Here is a 14,502-nt window from a genome sequence, read left to right on the forward strand (position 1 = left end):
ACTATGCTTGAACATATAGAGAGTGGTAATTAGTAATGTGTCGTATTGGATTTGCCTCAAACATAACACTTTATGTTAAGGATAAAAAGTGAATTGCTTTGCCACATTTTTTTCAGTATTACCTTAGTGCCATGTTGCAAACAGGATGCATGTTTTGGAATATTTTTATTCTGTACATGCTTCCTTCTTTTCACTCTGTCAATTAGGTTAGTATTATGGAGTAACTACAATGTTGTTGATCCATCCTCAGTTTTCTCCTATCACAGCTATTAAACTTTGTAACTGGTTTTAACTGGTTTCCTTCCTCTCCAGCAACTGAGTTAGGAAGGACACCTGTATCTTTACAGCAGTGACTGGGTGTATTGATACACCATCCAGAGTGTAATGAATAACTTCACAATGCGTAAAGGGATGTTCAATGTCTGTTTTTATTTTATTTTTACCCATCTACAATAGGTGCCCTTTGAGAGGCATTGGAAAACCCTGGTCTTTGTCGTTGAATCTGTGTTTGAAATGCACCGCTCAACTGAGGGACATTACAATTATCTGTATATGTGGGGTACAGAGATGAGGTAATCATTCAAACAATTATGTTAAACACTATTATTGCACACAGAGTGAGTCCATGCAACTTGTTATGTGACTTGTTAAGGAAAGTTGTACTTCTGAACTTATTAAGCCTTGCCATAAACAAAGGGGTTGAATAGTTATTGACTCAAGACATTCAGCTTTTCATTTTTCATTAATTTGTAAACAAAAAAACATTATTTCTCTTTGACCTTATGGGGTATTTTGTGTAGGCCAGTGACCCCCCAAAAATCTCAATTGAATCCATTTTAAATTCAGGCTGTAACCTAGCAAAATGTGGAAAAAGTCGTAAGGATCTCCAGGAGGAGGGGGGTGAAGACCACAACCTCATGAACCAGGGCTTCATGTGCACCATCCTCTACAGACGGACAGGTCCTCTGGTTGGGAGACAGATCTATAGGTTTAGTGTGGAGGGTCTGGTGATTGGCAGATTTGACTACAGCAATAATAACTACCGGGTCACTAGCATGCAGGCCATGATCAATGAAACTTCTCTTCCCATTGACCTTTACCATTATGTTGACGTGTCTGGAAATATTGAACAGTTTGGGAAATTCAGTTTCATGAACTTCATGAACTTACCTGATTCACATCATGAAGCACAGTAAGATATTTAATGCCAACAGACAAGTGATGGAGGTCCAGTATGAGATCCTGAAGTCTAGTGCAGTATGACAAAAGGGGACTCATCATTATCTGTGAGATTAGGATCAGTGGAGGCTTGGGGGAGGAGCTATAGGAGGATGGGCTCATTGTAATGGTTTAAATGGAACGGTATCAAACATATGGAAACCACGTTTGACTCTGTTCCATTTATTCCATTTCAGCCACTACAATAAGCACGTCCTCCAATAGCTCATCCCACCAGCCTCCGCTGATCAGGACTGGTGTGGATAACATCACACGCTACTCATACAAGTATGATGCTAATAGTCAGCTTATAGTTACGATCTCAACGGCAACATTAATTGACTGATTCATGGCAACAGTGCCAGACTAATGCCGTTGCGCTATGACTTACAAGACCGCATGACAAGACTCTGAGATATTCAGTACGAAATGGATGAAGATGGCTTCCTTCGCCTGCGGGACAATGTCATGTTTGATTATTGCTCCAAATGACAGTGTCGGAGAGGAGTGTTCACTACCGCTATAACGGCCTAGGCAGGACCCGTGACGGCCCGCAGCTTCAGTTCTTCTATGCTGGCCTGACCAGACCAAACCTACCAGGGTGACCGACATGTTCAACCACTCCAGCTCTGAGATCACTTCCCTCTACTTTGACCTGCAGGGACACCATCTCATCGCCATGGAGCTAAGCAGCGGGGAGGAATACTACGTAGCCTGTGATAACTCTGGCACGCCACTGGCCATCTTCAGTAGCCACGGACACATTGTCAAGGAGATGCTCTACACCACTTACAGAGACAATTACCAAGACTAAAACTCTCCTTTTAGCTGATCATCGGGTTCCTCTGCGGTCTCTATGACCCGCTAACCAATCTGGTGCACCTGGGGAGGAGGGACTATGTATGATGTGGTGGCTGGGAGGTGAAACACTCCCAACCATAACCTGTGGATGGAGCTCAGCATCAACCCAAGCCTTTCAACCTGTACTCCTTCAACAACAGCTACGCTACAGATATTAGCAGTTGGTTGCTACTGTTTGGGTTTCAGCTCCACAATGTTGTCCCTGGTTATCCCAAGCCGGAGGTGGAGAGCATGGAGCAAACCTACACAATGATTAGGACTCAAACCAAGACACAAGACTGGGACCCTAGTAAGGTTCTGTTGGGTATCCAGTGTGAGTTGCCAAAACACCTGAAGAACTTAATCACTCTGGACCGGCTGCCTATGAGTAAGGTGAGTGGTCAGCTGGGGGCATGGCATGGCCGGAGGCCCCGCTTCTCTGCCATCTCCTCTATCTTTAGTAAGGACGTCAAGTTTGCCATCAGAGATGATGTCATCATCTCATCATTGGGGTTGCTAGCGAGGACAGCCTTTGTGTGGCAGCAGTCCTAAACCACGCAGTCTACCTGTCAGGCCTGCACTTCATGGTGGGCGTTCTGGATACTCACTACTTCATCAAGCCTGACCTGCTGTGGAGGGGGACCTAGGAGTGGTCGGCCACACCGTAGTGGGTCGGGTTCTGGACAACGGCGCCAACATGACCGTGTCCCAGATGATAACTGTGGTGGGAGCTTCGCTGACATCCAGATGCAAAACAGGACTCACTTCAACATCCACTACGGTGTCACAGAGGAGGAGAAGGAACATGTGCTGGAGGAGGCCCGGCACAGAGCGGTGGATCAGTCCTGGGTCATACAGCACAGGAGGCTGGAGGAAGGAGAGAAGGGCTCCAGGCTCTGGACACAAAGGGGATGGTTTCCATGTGTTTGATGCCATTCCATTTACTCCGCTACAGCAGCTTCCACTGAACAATGTGATTTGCTCTCACTTCAGTTTATACAGTACATATCTCTCTGTGATCTGTGAAATTGTAGTGACAGCTACTGTCTTTTTTTGTGACGACAAGACTCACTGGCATCTGGGATTTTGCTTCTACCTGCTTATTTGACATTCTGGTGGTACAATGGAATAGATTGTGTGAGTTTAGACAAATGAAATTGTATATAGCAAGTGCTTAATTCATCTCGTTAATCCGGTCAACATAATTGATCGCTGGAGTTACACAGAGCAACGGGAGAAAGTATTCAAGCTGAACCTATACAGTATAATTTACTTTTTTAAAAATTGCTTATTGTAAAATATGTCATGTATTATCTGGGTGGAGCTCCTTCCATATCATGAAAATTATTATTTGTATAATTTATTTACTGGACTAGAATGTGGAGCTTGCACGGCAGACTTTAGTGGCCTACACAAAATGCTAAATCATTGTGTAAATGCTGCAAATAGCTCATCATATTGCAATTCACAGGTATTACATTCATTGTACCTTAATTATCCTGATTCCATTACAAGGCTGTCCTTACCAGTCCCTGTTCAGTTAGACAGACGTGTATCTGAACTAGCAAGTCAATTGGCAGACAGTACAGAAGATAAGTCTCACTGAGTAATCCGAAAGTCATGAATCAGTTGTAAGAATCAATGGTTTTCATGGTACAAAAAGGTGATAAGCTTGTAAAAAATGTCCAAATCAAATGTAATTGGTCACGTACACATGTTATTACGAGTGTAGCAAAATGTTTTTGCTTCTAGTTCCGACAGTGCAGCAATATCTAACAAGTAATATCTAACAATTCCACAACAAATACCTAATACACACAGATCTAATTAATGGAATGGAATAAGATTATATAAAAATATGGATTGGCAATGACAGAGCGGCACAGGCTAACAAGCAATAGATAATATAGAATACAGTATATACATGAGATGAGTAATGCAAGATATGTAAACATTAAGTGACTAGTGCTCCATGTATTAAAGTGGCCAATGATTTCAAGTCTGTATGTAGGCAGTAGACTCTCTGTGCTAGTGATGGCTGTTTAACAGTCTGATGGCCTTGAGATAGAAGCTGTTTTTCAGTCTCGGTCCCAGCTTTGATGCACCTGTACTGACGTCGCCTTCTGGATGGTAGCAGGGTGAACAGGCAGTGGCTTGGGTGGTTGTTGTCCTTGATCTTTCTGGCCTTCCTGTGACATCGGGCGCTCTAGGTGTCATGGTCGGCAGGTAGTTAGCCCCCCGTGATCCGTTGTGCAGACCGCACCACCCTCTGAAGAGCCCTGCGGTTGTGGGCGGTGCAGTTACCGTACCAGGTGGTGATACAGTCCGACAGGATACTCTCAATTGTGCATCTGTAAAAGTTTGAAGGTTTTAGATGCTAAGCCTAATTTTCTTCAGCCTCCTGAGGTTGAAGAGGCGCTGTTGCGCCTTCTTCACCACACTGTCTGTGTGGGTGGACCATTTTGTAGGACAAGGCACACTTAAAGTTTATCAAGTGGGTAGAAGTATAGACTAATAATCAGGAGTGGGAAGTCAGAGCAAGGTGAAAAGCAGACAGGATGACACATTCACAGTGGGTGTCTTATAAGAGCCTGAGTGTGTACTAGTTACAGGTCAAATGTAGTAGATGTGGAGGACAAGCCTTAGTAAAGCAATGGTTTACGCCGTCCTTTGAAACCTCTAAGAATCCTCCTTATTTCCTAAGACAGACTTTCATGTATGGGAATGAACTTGAAGTATTTAGTATTTCATTTATTTTTTATTAGAGTATGACATGTTTGGATCCGAAGAAGTTTATAAGGTAAAAATGTTTTCTCGCCATTCACCCTCACGCATTTCCCATACGCAAAATTTGGTTGTATTTTTGTCATTGGGATGTGTATGGTTTGTGTGCTGACACGCTTTCATACGTAAATGAAACATTTAGCACTGTGGAAAAGGCTGAACCAAAAGCATAAAGTGCTGTTGGACGGAGCCAAACACCATATATTCAGTATCACTTTAATACTGTCCAGTTCATCAGAAATATAATTCTTTGCAACCTTATGTTGTTTTTTACTTTCATTCTCATTGGGTTGTATTGCAAAAAGGAATTGTATAAAACATAGGCTATATGGTATACCAGGTAACGCTTTACTTGACACCCAGCGTCATAATACATTATGACACAGTCATAATCATGTCATAACAGCTGACAAAACAACGAAAACATGCGGTCTCTCCTTCACTGCAGCCGAGGTGAGTAAGACATTTAAACGTGTTAACCCTCGCAAGGCTGCAGGCCCAGACGGCATCCCCAGCCGCGCCCTCAGAGCATGCGCAGACCAGCTGGCCGGTGTGTTTACGGACATATTCAATCAATCCCTATACCAGTCTGCTGTTCCCACATGCTTCAAGAGGGCCACCATTGTTCCTGTTCCCAAGAAAGCTAAGGTAACTGAGCTAAACGACTACCGCCCGTAGCACTCACTTCCGTCATCATGAAGTGCTTTGAGAGACTAGTCAAGGACCATATCACCTCCACCCTACCTGACACCCTAGACCCACTCCAATTTGCTTACCGCCCAAATAGGTCCACAGACGATGCAATCTCAACCACACTGCACACTGCCCTAACCCATCTGGACAAGAGGAATACCTATGTGAGAATGCTGTTCATCGACTACAGCTCGGCATTCAACACCATAGTACCCTCCAAGCTCGTCATCAAGCTCGAGACCCCAGGTCTCGACCCCGCTCTGTGCAACTGGGTACTGGACTTCCTGACGGGCCGCCCCCAGGTGGTGAGGGTAGGCAACAACATCTCCTCCCCGCTGATCCTCAACACTGGGGCCCCACAAGGGTGCGTTCTGAGCCCTCTCCTGTACTCCCTGTTCACCGACGACTGCGTGGCCACGCACGCCTCCAACTCAATCATCAAGTTTGCGGACGACACAACAGTGGTAGGCTTGATTACCAACAACGACGAGACGGCCTACAGGGAGGAGGTGAGGGCCCTATGAGTGTGGTGTCAGGAAAATAACCTCACACTCAACGTCAACAAAACTAAGGAGATGATTGTGGACTTCAGGAAACAGCAGAGGGAACACCCCCCTATCCACATCGATGGAACAGTAGTGGAGAGGGTAGCAAGTTTTAAGTTCCTCGGCATACACATCACAGACAAACTGAATTGGTCCACTCACACAGACAGCATCGTGAAGAAGGCGCAGCAGCGCCTCTTCAACCTCAGGAGGCTGAAGAAATTTGTCTTGTCACCAAAAGCACTCACAAACTTCTACAGATGCACAATCGAGAGCATCCTGGTGGGCTGTATCACCGCCCGATACGGCAACTGCTCCGCCCTCAACCGTAAGGCTCTCCAGAGGGTAGTGAGGTCTGCACAACGCATCACCGGGGCAAACTACCTGCCCTCCAGGACACCTACACCACCCGATGTTACAGGAAGGCCATAAAGATCATCAAGGACATCAACCACCCAAGCCACTGCCTGTTCACCCCGCTATCATCCAGAAGGTGAGGTCAGTACAGGTGCATCAAAGCTGGGACTGAGAGACTGAAAAATAGCTTCTATCTCAAGGCCATCAGACTGTTAAACAGCCACCACTAACATTGAGTGGCTGCTGCCAACACACTGACACTGACACTGACTCAACTCCAGCCACTTTAATAATGGGAATTGATGGGAAATGATGTAAATATATCACTAGCCACTTTAAACAATGCTACCTTATATAATGTTACTTACCCTACATTATTCATCTCATATGCATACGTATATACTGTACTCTATATCATCAACTGCATCCTTATGTAATACATGTATCACTAGCCACTTTAACTATGCCACTTTGTTTACATACTCATCTCATATGTATATACTGTACTCGATACCATCTACTGTATTTTTGCCTATACTGCTCTGTACCATCACTCATTCATATATCCTTATGTACATATACTTTATCCCCTTACACTGTGTATAAGACAGTAGTTTTGGAATTGTTAGTTAGATTACTTGTTGGTTATTACTGCATTGTCGGAACTAGAAGCACAAGCATTTCGCTACACTCGCATTAACATCTGCTAACCATGTGTATGTGACAAATAAAATTGGATTTGATTTGAACTTGTTATAACGTGACACAATTGCATTATTTTATGTTTTTTTTAACCTTTACTTAACCAGGTAGGCAGGTTGAGAACAAGTTCTCATTTACAATTGCGACCTGGCCAAGATAAAGCAAAGCAGTTCGACACATACAACAACACAGAGTTACACATGGAGTAAAACAAACATACAGTCAATAATACAGTAGAAAAATAAGTCTATATACAATGTTATGGCACCTAAGTGTCAAAACTTCTATATAAATATATTTTTTTACCTGCTATTATTGTAATTGTGCACACATCGATGTCAGACATGCAGCTTACCCCAATGCTCTGTTGCTGATGACTGAGATGAATGCAGGAACAGATTTCAGCAGCAGGACAAGACACCCTCTTTGTGACTGATGACTGATATAAGGGCGTGTACGAGATAGGCCTATCTGGCTTGTATGATTATTAAGGTCATAATGTTTCATGACAGTGTCAAAGTGTATTTTCTTAGTCCAAGTGAAGTGACACAGGATGTTATAATGCTTCATGACAGGGTCATAAAGTGTATTTTCTGCAAGTTATTTAAAACATGATGAAAACAACATGACTGTAAAGAATTCATTACATCAAAACAAAGGATTTAAAAGAGATCTTCAAATGAAAGTTAACTTCTTGGCAGTGAAAATTCTAATTTGAATAAATGTGGGTTTTGACAGTAATGTAGGTGTCATAACCAGCCATAAAATAATGCAATATATATCACAACAGATGTAAATATATGGGTCATGACAGTTATGGCCATGTTATGTCAGCTGTTATGACACATGACATAGTTATGATCGTGTGGTAATGTGTTATGACACTGGGTGTCAAGTAAAGTATTACCAAATACGGTATAACATATTTTGGGTAAATTAATTCATAGTACTCCCTATAATTGATAATGCTCTGCCCATTGGTCATATTGATGGTATTCTCTTAGTTGGGTAAATGAGTCTGAGAGCGAAGACGGTGTGATTGCTAATATACATTTCTGCTTTACGGGATACTGTGTACTCTGATGGAATCAAAACGCTTGACTGCATTTTCTACTCTGGACTTTGACTAAGAGGCATGTCTTGTCTGTGAGTGCTCCAGGAAGTGGTTGTAAATAATGGGAAGTTAATATTTTGGGTGTGGAAAGTTCATGTTCAAAACAAGTTTATTTTTAATTTGTATTATTCTATGCTGTATCTGAACGTTCTGTTTGTGTGTGTGTGTAACCAGGAGAGAGCCTTCGGGTAACACATGTAGCCAGAGGTCTGGACTCAGAGGGGGTTCTCCTAATGGACATCGTTATCAATGGCTTTGTCCCTCCAACATTATCAACCTCCCATCTCAATCTGCAGGTGTGTAATGACTAACACTCTCATCCTAAAGCCAGCTCAAGTCCCTGACCGTGACTAACCATGACACTCTATCTCTAATATGATGATTGCTTTGTGTCCTGGAGGAGTTTGATGAGTCATACGTGCAGACTGGACCAGGACAGCTGTACTCGTGGTCGTCCCAGGCACATCAGAGAGCAGGCGGTCCCATGGTGCTGCGCTGTAACCACTCCATCATCTACGAGGGCCGAGAGGAGCGCCAGGGGCCCCTGTTGCAGCTGCTTAAGGTGTCCCAGATGAGTGGCATCTACAGCATATTCACTCTCAGTCTGGAGTTCCAGATGACAGCCTCACTCCTCCTACCAGGTCAGTGCAAACACAAGACAGACAAACACAAGACAGACAAACACTTGACTTTAAACTGATGTACTGTAGCAAACATGTTGCATTTTTGTCATTGTAGTTGTTTAAATGTAAGTTGCAATTTAATCGGTTCATAGACTTAAGGTGGTGCTCTGTATTTTTAGATGGTGATGGAGAAACATGTCCGAAAGGTTTCGTCCTGGATACAGCCTCTTACTGTGCTGGTATGTTTTTGTATACTTTTGCCTTCTGTGATTTAAAATAAAAAATAAGCTAAAAAACAACAATGTATACAGTAGAAAATTGTTGAAATTAAAATAATCCAAATACCCTTTTTGGATTGACCAATCATATTTTGTATTGCAGTGTAATTAGAATGTATTACAACAATACAATTACAAAGTATTACAATACAATGAACTCATGCAGAAAGTCTTAATAAACTGTAACTGTTGAATCGTTAGATGAGGATGAATGTGCTGCAGAATCGCCCTGCTCTCATTCCTGCAACAATGTGATGGGTGGCTTTTCCTGTGTCTGTCCCTCCGGCTTCACCATCTCTCCAAAGACCAACACATGCCAAGGTCAGCCACAGGAAACACTCACTGAATGCTGCACACTTTATCACACCATTTTATGTCTCCTATTTAGATACGTAATTACATTAGGTGATCTGTCTGTATATGGCTGGTATCATGTTGATTGGTAAGCTGTATTTAGAAGGCAATCTATTGTGACAGATAGAAAAACACACATATTTACATTCATTTAAATAGTCAGGTAGCTAGTGCACACAATATCTGGTTCTGAGATTATCTGAACTGATGGTATCGCTGTGAATGTATAAACACTGTTATTGTAGACAGTGTTCTTATGTTTCACTTCAAATTTGTGGTACCTCTCTGCAGATATTGATGAATGTGCCCAGGCTTCCCACATGTGCCACTACAACCAGCAGTGTGTGAACACGGTTGGCACGTACCGCTGCCAGGCTAAATGTGGCCCAGGGTTCAAGCCCAGCGCCATGGGAACCGGCTGTGAAGGCAAGTCTATTCGCAACAAATTAAAAGTTTATTTAGGATTTTCTTTCAACCGCTCATCACCTGTATAAGGCATATTAGTAACAGAGGTAGGGCTGTGGTGTGAGTTTCAGATGTGGATGAGTGCCAGGAGTCGTCTCTCTCCCCATGTCAACAGCAGTGTCTGAACACCCTGGGCTCCTTCCGCTGTGTCTGTAACCCTGGCTACCAGCTCTCTGGGCACCGATGTCTAGGTCAGTGGCCCCTGCAGCTCACTGATGATATTTTCAACAGATTCAAATGTTTCACACCAGGAAGCAGTAAACTGTAAGTTATGGAAGCAGTTAACTTATGGAATCTCAAACTCCTTTATGCTTGTTTGTAAACAGACATCAACGAGTGCAGCAGGAATGTGTGCCCAGCTCACCAGCAGTGCCGCAACACAGAGGGAGGCTACCAGTGTTTCGACAGCTGCCCAGCTGGCATGAGAATGGGAGAGAATGGGGCCTGTGTGGGTATGATGCCATTCATAATTAATGTCTCTGTTACTCTGGCTGTTGTTGCATGCAGGTACAGCTTTGTGCCATGAGAATGATGACCCTCACATTCATTAAGCCCTGGTTTTACCAACGTTTTGTCTCACAGATGTGGACGAGTGCCAGGATGGGAGCCACATGTGCCGCTACAGCCAGATGTGTCAGAACACTATTGGGGGGTACGGCTGTGTCTGCCCCAGAGGTTATCGGTCCCAGGGGGTGGGCCGTCCATGCCTGGGTAAGACACTTCATTTTGGCATAGTCATGTTTTACTCCACAACACAATATGCTACTGTCCAATAGAAAGTAGTGTCTGAGTCTTGTTTTGCCTTTCAGACGTTGATGAGTGCCTACAGACGCCGAGTCCCTGTGCCCACCAGTGCCGTAACGTGCCAGGCAGCTTCCGGTGCCTCTGCCCACCAGGCACTGTGTTACTGGGGGATGGGCGCTCCTGTGCTGGCCTAGAGAGAGGACAGGCCTTCTCCAACGGTACCCGCATCAGGGAAAGACTGCGCCCACAGCTGGTGTCATCGCTCGGTAGGCCCATCCTCTCACGGCATCATGGGGTATCCCGCATCACCAGACAGAGCTGCCCCATAGGCTACACCAACCGAGATGGAACATGTGTCGGTGAGTGTTGCTCCCCCTAAAGTAGAAGTCCCTTTGGAAGCATTTCCCCACATAAAGATGTTGTTATTAAATAACCCAAACCACCAAAAGCACTTTGGTTCTGTCATCTAATTGGCATCTGTTTTTTGTGGACAAGATGGAGAAGAAGTTTCTAATTTTCCTTGAACGTCTGTAAGCAAAGGCCGCAAGCAAGGGACTTTAATCTGATACCACCGATGCTTACCTCATCATGTCATTGATCTCTGTACAGATGTGGATGAGTGCTTGCTGAGGAAGCCGTGCCAACATGAGTGTCGAAACACAATAGGCAGTTTCCAGTGCCTCTGTCCTACAGGCTACCAGCTCTTACCCAACGGCAGGAGCTGTAAAGGTATGGAGAAAATACACATAACCACCCATCACAACTGGGTTTACATTGCCACGAACATACACAGGTACTGAGTTTCCTTTCTGATGCTTGCAGACATTGATGAGTGTGCAGTACAAGGCATCCAGTGTGGACACAACCAGATGTGCTTCAACACTCGTGGAGGACATCAGTGTCTGGACACGCCCTGCCCTGCATCCTATCAGAAAGGAGGGAGCCCAGGGTAATGGGCCTGTTGCAATGTGTGGCTAGTTAGACAGATTGTTTCCTGGGTATTTTTGTAATATTGTAGTTACCGTAGTTACTTATCACACAACCATAGTCATGTTTTGTGTAGTTAGCTATGTAATAAGTCACTGACCATTGATGCCACAAAACCATGAATTGGTTGTTGTGTACGGTATTTGTGTATTGTATGTGTCACTGAACTTTAGAGCCAGCTGGCAACAGTATCGGAACCTCTGGAAGTGTAACAGTTGACTCTTCTTTCACCATGGCAGGACGTGCTACAGACCCTGCTCTTGGGACTGTGCCTCTGGAGGTTCACCTCTGCTACTGCAGTACAAGCTGCTGACCCTCCCCCTCGGCATCCTAGCCAATCACAACGTGGTGCGCCTGTCGGCCTTCTCTGAGGCGGGGGTGTTGCAGGAGAGAACATCCTTCACCATCCTGGAGCAGGGCAGCGAGGGGGATCCGGGGGCAGGGGGCCAGCTATTTAGCATCAGGGATGAGGCAGGCAGGGGCATCATCTTCACCCTACGGCCCCTGCAGAGACCAGGCCTGGTGCGTCTGAGGGTGCAGGCCACCACCCTCTCCACACAGGGCCGCATCACATACCAGAGCATCTTCATCATCTACATCTCCATCTCTAGATACCCCTACTGAGCCCCCCTCAGCTGCAACGTGGAACTGACTGTGTTTTCCCCTAAGAGGCCCCTGTCCCCTTCCTCAATCTCTGTAGAATCAGGCTCCCGGCCTGGGAGACCGAGCATGCCAACCAAGCCAAGCCAAGAAAGCACTAATCATGAGACAAGGCAAACAGTATTATCCCTAAGGATTTCACTGATATTTGTACCCTTATCTGTGGTACAATATAAACTGTATTGAAATGGATCTTAAACTGTGAGGACATGGTTTAGTCAAAAATCTGTTCTGTTTTGTTGGATTTATCACAATGAACACGCCAAAGATGGTCCTATAGCATTAGAATGGCGTACAGCTATTTATATTGTGAAAATGCTACAGGTTTGTCAATATTATTTTATCTTGTGTCTTCCTATTCTTTTAAGTCATTGTTGTCACATGAATCAGCTATAAGGTGTTATTCTGAATGTACTGTACTTATGTGTGTTTAAGTTTATGGCCTTAGCTTCATCGAAGCAGTGAGCCATATGGTGCTTGTGTTACAAGAACAAACGGATGAGGAAGCATTTCTTCCCCCGGCCTGGACTAAACCATCTTAAGCAGGAAGTAGAAGACCATTTGAGTTTCATTGCTCTCATTGGACTCTGTGCTGAATGGAGTTGGCCTCCACTAGCAGGGCCACAACATGGACATCAGAGAAAATGTCCCTTTCTGCTTAATCACGTTTAGTCTGTAGGCTGTCGTATTCTGATTTAGCCATTCATCTTTCTAAATGTGTTTCAAAATTCCATGGTTAAAAACCATAGAGGGAGGGAAGCAACAAAGACATCGTGCTGAACAACAACTATTTATTGTTTAACCAAAAGCATACTCAGTGTGCACACACACAACCCCCAAAATGTGAAGAACCACATTCAGTGGGTGTTTGTGAAACAGGGAAAGAGGAAGCAGATGAATATTCATATAAAAGATGCACAATAAAACTTGTGTGAATTAAACATGCTGAACAAACTCAGCAAAATCATGGCTGCAATAGTGCAGTGTACATTTCTTTAGAATTTCGACTGCACCCTCCCTTCTATTAGCTGTATGATGAAATAACCAACATTTCAGTGTCACTGTATACACATGTAATGCCAGCAAATTCATCATAAAATGTCTATTTTGGAAAATGTGTATTACTGTCCGCTTTAGTCATTGGTAGTAATGCACGTTAAATGTGTTTTAACTGTAAGTCAACCAATGAGAAAATGAAATTAAACTTAGCCATTTATGACACAATTATATTTGAACTGTTTCAGTTACCTGCAGCACGACCTCCAAGGCTGGTCTTTGCTGTTCTGCTGCCTGTGACGATACCAAAAATGCCCCCCTCCTATTCCAGAGGTTGAAGGTTAAAATGTAGGTTCTTGAATGAAAGGTGAAAAGGTATTTTCCATATGTTTAAAATATATATTTTCCAGAAGGTTGAAAATTCATATTTTCCAGACATTGAGGGCTACAGTGCTGCCTGAAATGCCATTTTTTGAATGCCCATCTGTGGTGAGCCTACTGTTTGTAAAACACAACAACAACAAGATGTCCAAAAGATGGCAGGCTACACCCCAGTAAGCACGAGGTAACATGTCGGCCCACAATGGAATTTTGAATACCGATCCATGTTGTAGTCCCACCATTTGTAAAACAGGCCGTTGCATTGGCTTTATTAGTCCTGATTTCTGTGACTAATCAACTTGGCCATTTAAACTCTGAATATCAGCAGGGTTGTGGAGGGGTCACAAAAACGGTAACTATAATCCGTTATGTTACCAGTGAAAACATTGTAATCAGATTACTGATACTTTTGAAAAACTAGATTACTTTGAGGATGACTTTTAAATTCAGAAAGGATGTTTGCAAAAAAAAAGTTCTCAATGACATTCAAATCAGAATTGAAAAAAAGGCTCAATTTGTTCCACCTTCCATTCATTTTGCAGCAGCCTAGGCTACACCTGAACATTAGAAATCTGACATGCTGTATGGGATGAAAACGATACTATTTTTCAGTCTGATCAACTGTATGCTACTAATAAGAGCAGCTTACAGTGTTGCCAACTCCCCAGTAAGGAACGTAGCTTTTGGCTGTCCTAAAAGTCGCTAGAAGTAGCAAAATGACATCATCGCCTAATTTGCATAATTGGCCATGTGCAAATAAT

At 43.7% G+C, this 14,502-nt stretch overlaps 1 protein-coding gene across 1 annotated transcript in view; it reads left to right on the plus strand.

Annotated features, from left to right (window-relative positions):
- hmcn2 (hemicentin 2) overlaps window positions 1-13,483 on the plus strand; it is a 71,581-nt gene extending 58,098 nt beyond the window's left edge. The window contains exons 70-81 of the mRNA XM_035787317.2: window positions 8,428-8,549; window positions 8,654-8,894; window positions 9,056-9,115; window positions 9,356-9,475; window positions 9,800-9,934; window positions 10,045-10,164; window positions 10,300-10,425; window positions 10,556-10,684; window positions 10,783-11,076; window positions 11,327-11,446; window positions 11,540-11,666; window positions 11,944-13,483. Of these exons, the coding sequence (XP_035643210.2) occupies window positions 8,428-8,549; window positions 8,654-8,894; window positions 9,056-9,115; window positions 9,356-9,475; window positions 9,800-9,934; window positions 10,045-10,164; window positions 10,300-10,425; window positions 10,556-10,684; window positions 10,783-11,076; window positions 11,327-11,446; window positions 11,540-11,666; window positions 11,944-12,328 (1,979 nt within the window). The 3' untranslated portion in view covers window positions 12,329-13,483. The remainder of the gene's footprint in view (window positions 1-8,427; window positions 8,550-8,653; window positions 8,895-9,055; window positions 9,116-9,355; window positions 9,476-9,799; window positions 9,935-10,044; window positions 10,165-10,299; window positions 10,426-10,555; window positions 10,685-10,782; window positions 11,077-11,326; window positions 11,447-11,539; window positions 11,667-11,943) is intronic.
- The last annotated feature ends 1,019 nt before the right edge of the window (window positions 13,484-14,502 follow it).

Source organism: Oncorhynchus keta, chromosome 14, assembly GCF_023373465.1.
Source record: "Oncorhynchus keta strain PuntledgeMale-10-30-2019 chromosome 14, Oket_V2, whole genome shotgun sequence".
NCBI lineage: Eukaryota > Metazoa > Chordata > Actinopteri > Salmoniformes > Salmonidae > Oncorhynchus > Oncorhynchus keta.